The 15,527-nt window shown below is 43.7% G+C and overlaps 1 protein-coding gene across 1 annotated transcript in view; it reads right to left on the bottom strand.

Annotated features, from left to right (window-relative positions):
* Ildr2 (immunoglobulin like domain containing receptor 2) overlaps positions 1-15,216 on the bottom strand; it is a 59,767-nt gene extending 44,551 nt beyond the window's left edge. The window contains exon 1 of the mRNA XM_048358184.1: positions 14,949-15,216. Within this exon, the coding sequence (XP_048214141.1) occupies positions 14,949-15,216 (268 nt within the window). The remainder of the gene's footprint in view (positions 1-14,948) is intronic.
* Positions 15,217-15,527: the final 311 nt, after the last annotated feature.

The following is a 15,527-nucleotide window of genomic DNA, read 5'->3' as shown; positions in this document are numbered from 1 at the left end:
CGAATTCAATGGCCACCCCCCATTACAAGTTTTATTATAGGCATATTTATGTCGATCATCCTATGAAGGGGAAATGTGGAAGCTCAGTTCCCATGTTCCCCTACACCCCTGGCCCATATAGTTACATGGCTAATTCCATTCTCCCCGAATTACATAGATAAATCAAGAACATAAATTTCTTCATGGTTTTTCCTTAATTTATAGTGCACCCATATTCAAACCCCTATCCCCATTCCTATTTTTCAGGAGACAAAAAATGGAACAGTGAGGTGAAGTGACTTCAGTTAGCAGTGGTTGAGGTTGGATAGGAAAGCATAGGTGCTGTTCCTGGGGTTGCTGAGTACTTAACCTCACTACCTTCTGTTCTGCTCACAACTGAGCTTCTACTTGGGAAATCAGTTTCTAGCCTTCCTAGAAAAATAAAATAAAATCAGCCAGGGAGACGGGTGCTACACAAAAGTGTTGTGGAAGTTTAAATTATTTATCTATTTATTTTTGAAGGAACGAGTTAAGTTTGGGGTTTTGTTCATTTGATTTTTTTTTTTTTTACCAAGAATCACCTCTTCAGCTCTAGTTTTTGTTAAGGGGATTATCCATTTGAGCAAGCAAGCCATTGGACCCACTTAATCAATTATTAATAGAGCTCAGCTCTTCCCCAGAAACTCATGCTCTAAAGAATAAGTTCTCAGAAATATTTGCCTTTGCACAGCACCAATTTTGGAGTCAGTCCTAAATTAAAATGCAGATTCTACCACTTCCTAGCTATATGGCCTCTAGCAAATTGCTCAACTTTTGACTTCCAGTTTCCACATGAGCAAATCCAGCATAATAGTAACTGCATTATTGGGTTGTTCAATGACATTTTATCTGAAGTACTTGGGGTACTACCAAATATCTGTCTATCAAGCACTCAAGAAATGCAGTTGTTATTCATGTTGTTCCTGTTGTTAAACAGTCTGCTGACTTTTGTGAAGCTAAGGACCCAAAAGTAGGCAAGGACAGAGATCCAGGTATGAGATGGTAAGTGTGAATAGGGCAGGATGGGCAGCAGCTACACCACTATGTCCTTAGGAGTCCGATAGTGACAGTGGGAAGAACAAACAGTGACAGTGCCTGGGTTTGTTCATCACTGCAAGTTGCTTGTGACCTTCTGGTAGTTCAGAAGAGAGTGTAGCCATGTGTTTGTGTGTGTGTGTGTGTGCGCTCATGTGTGCACACACGTGCGCATATGCATGCATTGGGACTCTATGCTAAGGACAGATCTGGATAGCGGGAGAGGTCAGGATCAGGAATTCTAGGTAACTGTCATTTTATTGGATTTTTGATGATTACAAGAGTGAAGATTTACAACTGAACATGTCCACCCCTTTCTCTTTACCATGGGTTTTCAACTGTTAAGATGAATACTTCCCGGTTCCCAAGCCTATCCTGATCATGCTCATCAGATCTCTATTCTCAAAGGAAGGTGAAATGTACAATTCCTCTCCAGCTCTAATCCTAGATCCTGGTTGAATTGCTTGTACCTATGAGGAACATTTTCTCCTCACCCTTTATTTGCCTTATATAAAGATTATTTTCACTGATTTGAAATCTACTTGGCGGGACTGAAGCCTTGCCCTGAACTCTAGCCTTCTCTTTTGAGGCCCTGTACCAGCCCCTTCTCCTGGGGTTGGGTATTATGTTCTATACTCCTCAGACGTGGCTCATCCATATCTAAAACAGGGTTGTTGCTCTTCACACAACTTCAAAGAATACCTCTCACAGGGCTTGATGCCTACTCATAGAGCAGGTTCTTCAGAGGTGATAGCTAACGGGTTGGAGCAAGGATTGCAGTATCCCATGAACACTGAAGTTTGGTTTGGGTATACCTTCCCCCTGGTCACCATTATTAAGGAAGGTTAATGTCTTAAGCTGGGCCCTACCTCTTCGATGTTATTTTATTTCTTACTTTTCTATTCTTCAAGTTATTACATGCCAAAAATCTTTTTTCCTGCCAGTTTGGGGGCTTGAATTCAATGCCTCCCACTCTCACTTGCTCAAGGCTGATGCTCTACCACTTGTGCCACATCTCCATCTTGGTATTTTGCTAGTTAATTAGAGATTGAGTCTTATGGTTATCTTTTGGCCAGGACTGGCTTCAAAGTTCAGTCCTCTAGACCTCAGCCTCCTGAGTCAATAGGATTATAGGCATGAACCACTGGCACCTGACTTACCTAGTACTTCTTATTCTGAAATCTATACAGACTATTAGGAATATATAACTATAATTTTGAATGCTAGATAAGTGTATTAAAATTTTTCATCCCATTCGTCATGTTTACCTAATAAATCTTCTTCATCCTTGCTGTCTCAATTACCATTTTTCAATTCTTTTTTGTTGTTTTGTTTTGTTTTGTCAGTCCTGGGCTTGGACTCAGGGCCTGCGCACTGTCCCTGGCTTTTTTTCTCAAGGCTAGTACTTCTATTTGCTCTAACAAGAAATGGTTGTAAAGCATTTACTATGTATCAGACTGTGTCAAGCACTTCACAGGTAGCATCTTAAAGAATTCCCTCAAAACTCTTACAAAGTGGACATCATTATCCATTTTATAGAAGAAGAAATGGTGCTCAAAGAGAGTATGTATCCTGAGTGACATCTCCGGGTAGCAGGTGATGGTCAAGCTCAAATCTAGACTGACAGGCCCCAAAGCTTTTTAACCATCAATTTACACAGGTCTTCACTACCACCTAGGCTTTTGATAGACTCTTAAATGGTTTCCATACTTTCAATCCAATCCACTCTCCATATTTTTTTCTAGAATATTCTTTTTAACGTACCTATGATCCAATCCCATCAGTTTCTTGCTTTAAGGCCTCCATTGTGTATCTCTTCCAAATGCCTTGATGTGGCATGCAAGGCCTTCTCCATGAGTGGCCATAAGCATACTACAGCCACAGTGAACTAGTTCCCATATTTTGACCATAAGTATGTCATATATGTATTCCCTTCACCTGGTAAATAGAAGGGCATATAACTGAATGAGTTCCTGGAATCAAAGAGAAACACTGAAAGGACACAGAGGTAAAGCCACTGCTGGTACAACAGTAGAGCCGGCACTCTGAATCCTGGCACTGATTACACCTTAGTTTTGATTAAAACCTTGAGTTTTAAAGTTGTTACAGGAAAAAATAATGCAGAGGTGCAGATGGAATCTGTGCTACATCCACCAAATTAAAGCAGGGATTCTGGAAAATGAAAGAAGGCCATCTTAGGAAAGGGAGCAAAAGACAGAACAAGAATTCTAAATCAAAGGGCAGGATTCGATTTTGTATACCACGTTCGTAAAAATTAGACCTCCTAAACAAAAACAAAAATTAAAGAATTTCTGAATGAAGGAACACACTACATGGCATAGGTGGCTTCCTACATTTGCAGACATTGTAAGACAGTGTGTGTGTGAATGTGTGTGTTATGTGTGTGCACACGCATTCATGTGCACACGTGACTTGCTCTCCCAAAACTCTGCCTTTGACGATCCTCTTTAACTCAACCAAAAATATATTTCAAAACACTATGGTAAGTTCTGGAATCACTGATTCTTTTGTAAAAGACAAGCTCCTAACTTAAATGTAATATAAACTTGATTTTTTTTAAATTTTTTTTATTTTTGGCCAGTCCTGGGCCTTGGACTCAGGGCCTGAGCACTGTCCCTGGCTTCCTTTTTGCTCAAGGCTAGCACTCCGCCACTTGAGCCACAGCGCCACTTCTGGCCGTTTTCTGTATATGTGGTGCTGGGGAATCGAACCCAGGGCCTCATGTATACGAGGCAAGCTCTCTCGCCACTAGGCCATATCCCCAGCCCTAAACTTGATTTTTAACAACAATGTCTTTGAGGGCAGTGATCAAGATTTAGTGAACCTGTATACAAGCAAAGTCACAGAATATAGATAGAGCTCAAAAATTATTGACTGAATCAACAAATTAATGAACACATGTACGTGTAAGGCTGAGGGGTTTGTCTTCATGGGTAGACCTTAGTGCAGAAAATGGATTCTGAACTGCAACTTAGGGAAGAAGGGTGACAAGTGGCGGCTCAGAGCAGCAGCCCCTTCTCTCAGCTAATCCCCAGGAGTAGTAGGTGCCTACCCATCATAGGGTAGACGAGATCAGCTCCAAGTATAGACAATGTCTCTCCACATGTGGCAAAACAAGGTCCTGCCCCAACTCTCATGTAAAGAAAGGGATTCTATATATGACAAGCTGTGTTCTTGTGAGAATAACAAAAGCAGACTCTAAGGCAAAGCAGTTCTTATTTTAGCACTTTCATTTCTTTCAAAGCAAGTTCCTTTCCCCCACTAGTTGTAAGCTATTTCTGCCAACATCTTTGAGACAGATAAGCACAGCCCCATTTTAGAGAAACAAAGACTGCTGCTAAAGGTCATGGAAAATTATCATTGGAAACAGGCATTTTTTTTTTCAGAATTTTTCTATAAAGCTCTCTCATCCCTTAACTCTTCATCTCCCCATAGTAGGATTTGATAACTCACAGATAAAGTGCCCATATCTTGGCACTTAGACTACTAAAATAGTTCTTTATTCAATATGACAATATAATCTTTCTTGTCCTGCCTTTTAGTTAGTCCTCTTTAAGGAATCCATTGTTTTTTTCATATCTGAACATATCACAATATCCTAGGGCATTTTCAGAGACAACGAATAGGCAAGTTTTTCTGAGTGCCTATGAAGAGAAGGTATATATACTTCTCCACCAAGACTTCTCCAAAGCCCAAACAAGGAAGAAAGGCTGCGTATCCCTTAGTACATTGTCAAGGTTGGACCCATGCATTCTGGGAAATTCTGACCTAGCTAGGCTTAATGACCAAGAAAATGCACCTGGGGTGCTTCTTAATTCCAGAAACAGAGCCATTCATCTTCTTCATAAACTTGAGTCTTAGTTAAGACTAAGGGCTACTGCCATGGTGCCTACCGGTTTTCTGAGCCTTGTTCTCCAGCTTTACCATTGCTTCTGTGAATTAATCATCTTTCTTCCAAGAAATTTGTATTCTGCTTAAATTAGCTGGAATCACTTTTCTCTCATTTGTAACCACAGTTCTGGATTCCTTGATCTACATATGGGTTAGGATGACAACCCATTTAAAGAAAACCATGGTAGCATTCTTGAATGTATGCCCCTCACAAGGGTTCCCTTTTTCCCATATGGCTTTGGTAAATAGCAATACAGTATTGCCCTAGCCCAGGTGGCTTTGCTCATGGCCTAGTTATTTGCTGCCAATGACTCTGGTGCTGGTGCACACAGAGCTTGCCACTTATCAAGAGATTTTCCGTGCTCAGCTAAGCCTTGCTTTCTCTGCCACCACTGTATAGATAAAAGGCAGATATATATTTTCTTTCCATCTGATTTGCCTCTTTACAGATCTGAAATGAACTCATGGGTGAATGTCTAGCTGGCTTGCATGATGCCCCAATGGGACCAAAGCAGTGCTAAAAAAAAAAAAAAAAAAAGAGGTCAGTCTTTATCCTGCAATGCAAAGGTACTTTGAATATTGTCCTAGTTCATTCCAGTGGATCCAATTTCTGGGATGCACCAACCATCCATGATAGCTGGACAAAAAGAAAAATACTCCTAGGAGAAAATTCCTGTTACTTTTATCAGCTTGTTATCTGTATTTCTTGCCTAGATCTCCTAATAAGAGCTCAATCTCCTGAGCTAAGGAATCAAATGCAAAACTTTATTCTCCATCTGGATGTTATGCAACTACTTCAAATTTACTCTGCTAAAGATGGAGAACCAACCATCTCTGTCACTTTTAGTAATAGAACATCCCAAGTATTAATGTGGCTAGACAAACCAGCCAAGGATTACATTTTCTGGCTTCTCTTGCAGCTACCTGTGGCCACATGACTAGGTTTAGGACAAAGGTAATGGAGAACCAGTCAACTTGCTGCTTGTTCCTCCTGCTGAGAAATGCCTATGACTTCAATGGACTGGGAAGCCACATATGGGAATGGTAGACATGAACCTACAAATCTGGACTGTTATAGAAGAAATTATTTCATGTGAGCTACTACATTTTAGGGTCTCTTAGATATAAAATCTTTAATAAAATGATGAGAAAGGAAAGGAAGGGAAAGAGGTGAGTCACCTTTTCCACAGAAAAAGCAGGACAGATGAAAGGAGAAAAGAAGGAAAGCAGGGAGGAAGAAGGGGAGGAGAAGAAGGGGAGGGGGAAGGGGAAAAGGGGGAAGAACAGGGAAGGGAGGGGAGGGGAGACAAGGAGACCCTCACATTCTTCTCTTACATGCTTCTCCTCTTGGGGCTGGGAAGATGGCCTAGTGGTAAAGTGTTCGCCTCATATACGTGAAGCCCTGGGTTTGATTCCTCAGCACCACATATATAGAAAAAGCCAGACGTGGCGCTGTGGCTCAAGTGTTAGAGTGCTAGCCTTGAGCAAAAAGAAGCCAGGGACAGTGCTCAGGCCCTGAGTTCAAGCCCCAGGGCTGGCAAAAAAAAAAAAACCCAAAACAAAACAAAACATGTTTCTCCTCTTATATTCATTCATGTTCACTAATGGTATCCCCAGATATCCCAAGCCAGAAATGTGGATGCATCTTTGATACTTCTTCACATCCAACCAAACCAATCCTATTCCTCTACCACCCCTCCCTGGTCAATGTGTCTACTTCTCTCAGCCCCATTCAGACCTGTGGCACCCACCATGTAGTCTTAGGTCTTATGATATCTTGTCTTGTTTTCTCCAAGGGTCTCCTACTTGGAGCATCATGCTTTGCTTTCTGCAAGGAAAAGTTTCTTTTTGGTTTCCGTTATAAGTCTTGTATATATCTAACCCCTTCTTTGCACTGGGTCCAAATGATATGGTTAAAATGGAAATATCTTTCTCTGGCTCCTTAAAGACCCTCTGTAGCCTCCAGGACCACAACATGAATCCTCCTTGCTTTGCTTCTGCAGCAAGAATGCTTCAACCATACTTAAATGCTTGCAGTTTTCAGAAGCCAATGTGCCTTTGCCTGATTCTTGGCCTCTGTTCCCTTTGTAGATTTGCTTCCTTCATTTCACTCTTCTGCAAACACCCATTTATCTTTTAGGACTTGCTTAGCTATCACTGCCTCTAGAAGCTTCTTCTTGCTCTTATTAAAATAACTGTGCCCCACAGAATGACATCCCATTGCCTAAGACTTTCCTATTCAGTCATCTGTCTCTGCCATTGATAATAAGCCCCATTCTGCAGGCTTCTGAAGACTGATACATGGTAAGGACTTGAATAACTTAACCCAGGCTGACAGGTTGTGTTGTTTCTTCCCTCCCTACCCTTACCTTGGGCTCTGTAGACAGCTTATACTTAGCACTTCACAGACCATGCACTAAGTAGATGAGTGGATATGTCATTAGACATGTACAAACAGGAGCTTATAAGGTACGTGTGTGGTTTGTTTCTGTATCCTCCGCCAAAACCCTCCTCCCAGCATTTGCCCTCCACTATGGAACAATATGCCCAGATAGAGTCTGCTCTTCTATTCTGGGTATTGGAATTGGGAGGCATACTGAACCAAATCCATCAAGCTTAACCAGTCCACAGATACCTGCACTTCACTATAGGTGTCACAAAACACAGGCAAGAGTCAGGCCCCAGTGGCTCACACCTGCAATTATAGCTTCTCAGGAAGCTGAGATCTGCCCAGGCAGGAAAATATGTGAGACTATTGTCTCCAATTAATGACCAAAAAAATCTGGAAGTGGAGCTGTGGCTCAAGTGGTAGAGTGCTAGCCTTGAGCAAAGAAACTTAGGCAGAGTGCCAAGCCCTGAGTTCAAGCCCCAGAAATGGCACAAAAACAAACAAACAAACCTATAAGCAAGAGCTAAGTATATGCTAAGTAATAAGCTATTGAGATTTGGGGCTTGCTTGATGTAACATGAAAATGCTGACCAATACGCCTAGCTTGGGCTCATATTAAGGAAACTTCTATGTGTCCAACATTGTGATAGGAGTTTTATTTTCATTTATTTAATTTCAAAGTACTGTTCCAGTAGTACAAGGTAGGTTAGCTTTCCATTTTAAAGCCATTGGGAAAAGGGAACCCTACTTCATTGTTGGTGGGAATGTAAACTGGTTCAGCCACTCTGGAAAGTAATATGGAGATTCCTCAGAAGGCTAAACATAGAGCTCCCCTATGACCCAGCAGCCTCACTTTTGGGCATCTACACAAAAGACCACAAACAAGAACACACTAAAGCCACCAGTACAACAATGTTCATTGCAGCACAATTTGTCGTAGCTAAAATATGGAACCAACCCAGATGCCCCTCAGTAGACGAATGGATCAGGAAAATGTGGTACATATACACAATGGAATTTTATGCCTCTATCAGAAAGAATGACATTGCCCCATTCATAAAGAAATGGAAGAACTTAGAAAAAATTATACTAAGTGAAGTGAGCCAGACCCAAAGAAACATGGATTCTATGGTTTCACTCATAGGGAATAATTAGCAAAGGTTTAGGCTAGTCACAGTAAAGGATCACAAGAGCCTAATAGCTATGCCCCTATGAACGCATAAAATGATGCTAAGTGAAATGAACTCCATGTTATGGAAACTAGTGATATATCACTGTTGTAATTACTTTCAACATGCCATGTGAGACCATAGCTTCTTTTATTGATGATCCTCTTGTATCCCTTCCTGTGGTTGTACCCGCGTTATCACTGTATCTCATCTGAGTACCCCGGATACTGTATATACTGGTATTAGAACTAGGGAAGTGAAAGGGAATATCAAAATTGAGAGAGAAAAGATAAAAAGACAAACAACTACAAAAGCAATAATTGCAAAACTGTTTGGTGTAAACCAACTGAACAACTCATGGGGGGAGAAAGAAAGGGGGAGGGAGGAGGGGGGAGGAGGGAGGAGGTAACAAACAGTACAAAAAATGTACCCAAGGCCTAATGTATGAAACTGTAACCTCTCTGTACATCACTTTGACAATAAAAACAATAATAATAAAGCCATTGGGAATTAGGTAAAACATTAAGCTAGCACTGAAATCCAATTAGAACCTAGCCCACAGCCCATTGCCTCTACGCCTGCCTCCCAGTGAGTCCAGGGCACTGGAGGAGTGAGGATGCAGGTCCCTGCTGCCAGTTAGGGTCTCACTCCCTAATCCAGAGTGCTGCTTCCTGTAAGCTCCAGACGCTGAAGGGAAACAGAGGAAGCAGCATGTTCTTCTGAGTTCTTCCGAGTTCTTCCTCGTTTCTTGGCCCATAAAGAACTCTAGCTATCCAAATGCTTTCTTTCATTTTCAGAGAGCCAAAAACTATCTCAGAAAAGATTTTTAAGCATTCATATGCTGCAGCCACATCCTGGTCCCAACCACTAGTCCCAAATTGCCAGCAGCATTTCCTTTGTCCCTGGGGTAAAGCCTCTGACCTCCTGTGCCTTGCTGGAATATTCCTCATTCACTCCTGTTCTATATATCTCAGGATTTAATTAGGGGTTACTAACAGCCAATCTTTCTCACTTTTTTTCTGCCTCATTTCCAAGTTTTATGGACTCTCATCCTCAATGCCCAAAGCCCAATAATAAACATCATATATGCTGAAGTCAGGAGTTCTATTTTGAGCCACCTTTACCGGAAAAATAATGTTTCCTTGGATTTAAGTATTTGGAATAGCCAGGTAATATTAAGGTAAAATACTCATTCTTACATTTTTAATCAATAAGATACCATAAACTTGGACACATCACTTATTTCCTGTGAATCTTGATCTTAAATACAAATTCACAATACCAACCTTACTTAGAAGAAGCAAATAGGATAATGTATAGGAAATCCATCTAACAGAGAAAAACACTGTAGCATAACTATCATATGTCATAACTTTCTTGATATTCCTGATAAAATGGAAAAGAAAACACTAAAAGGAGCAAAGAGGTCATTGTTCTACAGATTAGAAGGGACATCCTAGATCGATATTGGCTGGAGAATTTGACCCAACTAGTCCCAAATACTTGCCTTGTTCCACCAGTCCTAAATATGAACACAAATAATTGTTCAGAGAGAACTCTATGGACAATGATGCTACTCCATTGGATCTTCTGAAAATTATCTCAAGAGATTTCCATTCCCAAGCCAGACCCAAAGAAACATGGACTCTATGGTCTCCCTCATAGGGAATAATTAGCACAGGTTTAGGCTAGTCACAGCAGAGGATCACAAGAGCCTAATAGCTATGCCCCTATGAATGCGTACAATGATGCTAAGTGAAATGAACTCCATGTTATGGAAACTATTGATATATCACTGTTGTAATTACTTTCAACATGCCATGTGAAACTGTAGCTTCTATTGTTGATGATCCTCTTATATCCCCTTCCTGTGGCTGTACCTGCACTATCACTGTATCTTATCTGAGTACATTGGAAATTGTATATACTGGTATTAAAACTAGGAAAGTGAAAGGGAATACCAAAATTGAGAGACACAGGATAAAAAGACAAATGACTACAAAAGCAATACTTGCAAAACTGTTTGGTATAAACCAACTAAACAACTCGTGGGGGAGATGGAAAGGGGGAGGGAGGGAATGAGGGAGGAAGTAACAAACAGTACAAGAAATGTATCCAATGCCTAAAGTATGAAACTGTAACCTCTCTGTACATCACTTTGACAAAAAAAAAGAGATTTCCATTCCCAGCTGGCATTTTTTATTCGAATCATTGAGATAAAAAAGCTGAAGACACCTGAGGTTCCCTCAGTTTCCTTCACTGACTGAATTATAAAAGGAAGAATGAGCCTGCCAGTTGAGCTTTGACATACAGTTCATCAAAATTAAGTGGAAGAAAAGAAAATTGAAATTCAGAATCTCAGCGCTTAAAAGTAACCTTGGAAATCACCTCCTTCAACAGATGATCAAATACAAACCTGCCCATGCTGTACAGTTACTTATGGAAAAAACAGGAGTTTAACCCAACTCTCAACTCCTAGGTCAAGGACCTACCCATTAACCAAGTCCTCATTCTAATAGTACTAACATTATACCAAGCACTAAGTACTTACATAGTACTTCATGCGTACACTAAGACCAATACTCATGTCTTCACAATGGAACCAGCAGAATCATATGCCCAAATTGTAAGGAGTGATGAGGCTATTGAAACAAGCTTCTGCTTCTAGCTCAGAGAAAAGCATGCAGACAAGGCAATTGTGCACATAAAGAAGGCAGTGATTTAAAAAAAAATTGAAAGAAGATGTCCTAGTATGAACAAGGTCATTCTGGGAAGGATGACAGAACAAAGGGAGAGAAATTGGGAGCTATTCAGAACAGGAAAGGAGATAATAAAAGAAGTAGAGGTTAACAGTAGCTCTTCCTTCCCCAGTACCAACAGCACTGTAACTCTCCATACCCACCATCGCCACACTATCACCAGGTGGCTACCTGGATGCAAACTAGTCCAAGAAACCATCATTTGCTAATACCTCCTTGCCCCCTGAAGGCTGGGTTAGGAGCCCCATCAAGGCACCACACAATTCTTAGTTCAGTTCTCTTACTGTTTTTATGCAACTCTAATACTCCACAATTGTGAGTCCACAGTTCTCCACTGGTGTCTCAAACCACCAGACTGGCCTGCTGAATTCCGCAGCAGTGGTTTACACATGTTCTAGCACAATGCCTGGAACTGGAAGCAACTCATTGACTATGTGGGAATAAAAGTCTTAGCTCAGCTATTACCCCCTTCTGGGAATTCATTTCAGAGTTGGTTTGGCTAAGAATCCTTGCTTTGGGTTGACTGCCTCCTCATTTTCTATAGTACTAATGTGGTTCTAATCACGAGACCACCGACCACCACAACAAAATTACCCAAACACTTGTTTGAATCACTGACTAGACTGACAACATCTTGAAGGTAAGATTATGCTTTTCTTCCTTTATCCTCAGCACCTATCACCATGCTTAAAAATCACAAGATGTTGCCTGTATTATGGATGGATAAACAGATGAATGAAGGGGTGCCAAAAGAAATGTTGACAGAACAAGCAATCTTCATCACGGAGACACTCAAAAGATACTCCAGGAAAACCCATCTCTTGCTCAGAGAGTGGGTTCCCAGAATGGCAACACAGCTTCAGTGTTTCTCACAGCCTCTGCTGCCAGGAAAAGACCAAACACCATCCATATCCAGGAACAAAGATCAAATAAGCCCTCTTTCAAGTCTTATTGCTAGATGGCACCTGTTGCTAAAATAGCAGCTGGTAAGCATTACATTTTATTCAAAACAACAACAAGGAAACCAACCAATCTACTGCAGGAACCAGCAACATAATGACAATACGAAATCATGAGGCTAAATATATAGCAAGTAGAAATACAGAATTTCAGCAATGAAAGGCAAGGAAGGAGCTGCTGCTGCCTGAGGAAAAAAAACCCTGAAGTGTTGATTAGAAATTACTCAGCCTGTGTTAAAGAGAAACCATGGAGGGTGGATGGGAGGAGGGGTGGGGAGAGAGAGGGAGAGAGGGAGCGAGGGAGGGAGACAGAATAGGGAGGGAAGAGGGAAAATAAATGTAGGGCTTTTTTTTTTTTGGTTCTGTCTCATTTTTAATCAGTCTTTTCCTTTCCCTCCCCCTTCTACCACCCCCAAAGAGGGAATTCATTGATTGAGCTTGACTAACATTTCTTACCTTCCCTAGCATGGTTTCCCTGTGAAGAATGAGTCTGAATACCTCTCATCCTTGACTGCTCCTTCTCCTTCAGCCCCCACCCAGCCGCCATTGTTAGCTCCTCTACTTTATAAAGGCTGAGAGGCAGTCTGTCCATCCACACCTTGTGATAGCAGTGATCCGATAAGAGGATGATGCCAGGGGGTGGGCAGTGGTGTTGCAGAAGTCAGCCCCACTTGCAGAGCAAAAGCCCAGATATCTGGCAGATGAGATGGCCCTGATAAGTAACCTGTTGCCTGTTTCCGGGCAGAGGCAGCTTTGCCAGGTGCAGATGGCAGAAGGCACAGACAAAGCATCACCTCCCACCAATGAAAATTAAAGCAAAACACCCTCCAACAAGAAACCAGACAGGCAAATTGGAAGCGTGTAAATACAACTGACCTGGGGTCTGGGAGACTTGGGATCAACCCCAGTGAATCAACAAATGTACTTATTGTTCCTCTGGGCCCTCGATTCTATAAACCTAGGGGGCTAAGCTAGATTTCCTGTGGCCCCTTCACTGAAAGGATTTCTTTTCCTAAGAAGCTGTTAGCCATCAAAAGAAGCCATATGTTCTATTCCTTGAAAATTCCCAGAGTGCTCTTTCTGGTTAGACCTGCAAGGTGGGGGAGACAGGGAGTCCAGGAAAGCAGCTCTAAACTGGGACCCTTCCTAAAAGGTGGTTCATTTGGGGGAGGTGGTGATACAGGCTAAGTTCCTCTGGCAGAGATGGTAACTAAGAAATATAGGCAAATCAAGGAATTGGAATCAGTGAGGATGGCAGTGGAAGGCAATGGGAGGCCAGAGGAGTGGGGGGAAAGCATGGATCAGCCAAACCCTGAAATTAGAGATGATTCATATTTGACTAGCGTGGGAGGGATGAACTCAGAACAGCCAAGATAAGAGGCTAACTCTGCTGAGTGTGCTTCCCACAGCCTAAGCCCAGCAAGGGGGCAAGAGTGATGTCAGGAGCCTTTTATTTGGACTAGAAAAAGAATTGTCAGCAATCAATAATTTATTCCAAAACTCAGGGAAATAAGGATATTTGCCTGCCTTTCCTCTCAAATGTATCTTATCCTTTTTCAGAGACTTGCCTTGGATATTTTAAGGTGGTTCTGATTTTCCCTAATGACTTGATCCTTTCCCCCCCCACCCCCAGGTCTTATGATAGGTGCCACCAGAGGAGACAAAACTTCTTCCTTTTGAAGTGCTCTTGCCCTTTTCTCCTGTTTGTCTCTGCCCTTCTCCTGGCCTTTCTGACACCCTGTTTTCCTACTTCCCACTATCTCCAACTCCCTTTGAATAGTTGCCTCTGCCAACAGCCAAGCTATCTAAACCCTCCTCCTCCTAAGCCCTTCTCAGGGGAGGACTGCTCTGTGAATCTCCCAGAGCTGGCCACCCTAGGAGCCCACTTGTTCCTTAAACAGCAACTGACTTAGTTTTGAAAAAGGGGTTTTCCTAGCCCTGGCAGGATGGAAACAAAGTTCACAAAAGGGACAAGGGGACTCCAGGGGTCCAGCTGGACCCATGACTCCAGTGTTGAGGAGGAGCCGGGTGCCTCTGAGCCTCTGTGCAAATTCCCTTTACTGGGGGAGGGGGATTCAACTATTAGAAAGGGGTTTCTCCTTTCACTATGGGGGCCACTCTCCAAATGATACTAGTGAGACAGAGACAGGCCCTAAATCCTCATCTCCTTACCCTCTCCCCTTGCCCTCAGGGAGCCACAGAAAATACCCCCCAGCCACCTCCCTGTTACTCTAGGGTCGGAATTGGGGAGACATTCCCCTACTCCAGCCTTCAGAAAAATCAGTCCTCTTAATCAATCAGTCCCCTCCGTGCTTTGATTTTATTTTTTTTTTCAGGCCAGCTTTTCCCAAGACCTAGAGCATTATAGACTCAGGATGAGATTGAAGAACGGTAGTATGGAGGGGACATATGCACATTCTAAAGAACCACTTCATAGCGCCAATGAGTCAAACACCTGCATCTCCATCCGTCATGTCATGTGTAACGGGCTCCCCCCCCCCACACCCCGCGCCTCTATCACACACACACACACACACACACACACACACACACACACACATTCACTCACACTCAGCCTCCTCCCCCATGTACCACCCGCTAAGCAGCTTTAGCCGTCCACAAGAAGGGAAATGCGGGAGGGGGTGAGGACCCCACCGCCGCGGGAAGAGATACAAAGTTCTTCCTCTGGGAAGGAAGTGACTCTTACCTGTTAGGCAGAAGAGAGCCATCCACCCCAACACGACCCTGCCCATTTTCCCCAACTTCCCATCCAGATTCGGAGCGGGCAAAGTGGGGAGGCGGCGGCCGCCGGCGGCAGCGGAGCGCGGGCCTCGGGAACTGGCGGGCCCCGGGCGTCCCTGGGCGCCGCCGCCCGCCGGGCTGGCCGCGCAGGCGGGGCCGAGCGCTGGACCCCGCCGCCTGCCGGACGCGCGCTGCCGCGGGCTCCGCACTCGGCGCGGCGCTCGGAGGCGCATTCCCGGCGGCCGGCGCACCCGCACGCCCGAGACAGCGCGGCGAGGCGCGCGGTGCGGGGCGAGCGAGCGAGCGAGCGAGCGCCTCCCCGCCGCAGAGCCCGCCGCGCGGGGGAGCTCGGCCGCCGGGAATGCGCCGCCACCCGCGCCTCCGCCCGCCGCCTCACTGCCAAAGTTTCTCGGTCACGTGCCGGCCCCTCGCGGCCCCGAGGTCAGCGCGGATGACTGAGTGCACCGGGGCCGGCGGCCAGTGGGCCACCGGGAGGGAGGCCGGGCGAGTGGGCGCACCGGGGAGGAGCGGGGCGGGGAGGCGG

Source organism: Perognathus longimembris, chromosome 11, assembly GCF_023159225.1.
Source record: "Perognathus longimembris pacificus isolate PPM17 chromosome 11, ASM2315922v1, whole genome shotgun sequence".
NCBI classification, from domain to species: Eukaryota; Metazoa; Chordata; class Mammalia; order Rodentia; family Heteromyidae; genus Perognathus; species Perognathus longimembris.
Note: the sequence above shows the minus strand (reverse complement) of the source record. Positions and strands in the feature narration are given on the sequence as shown.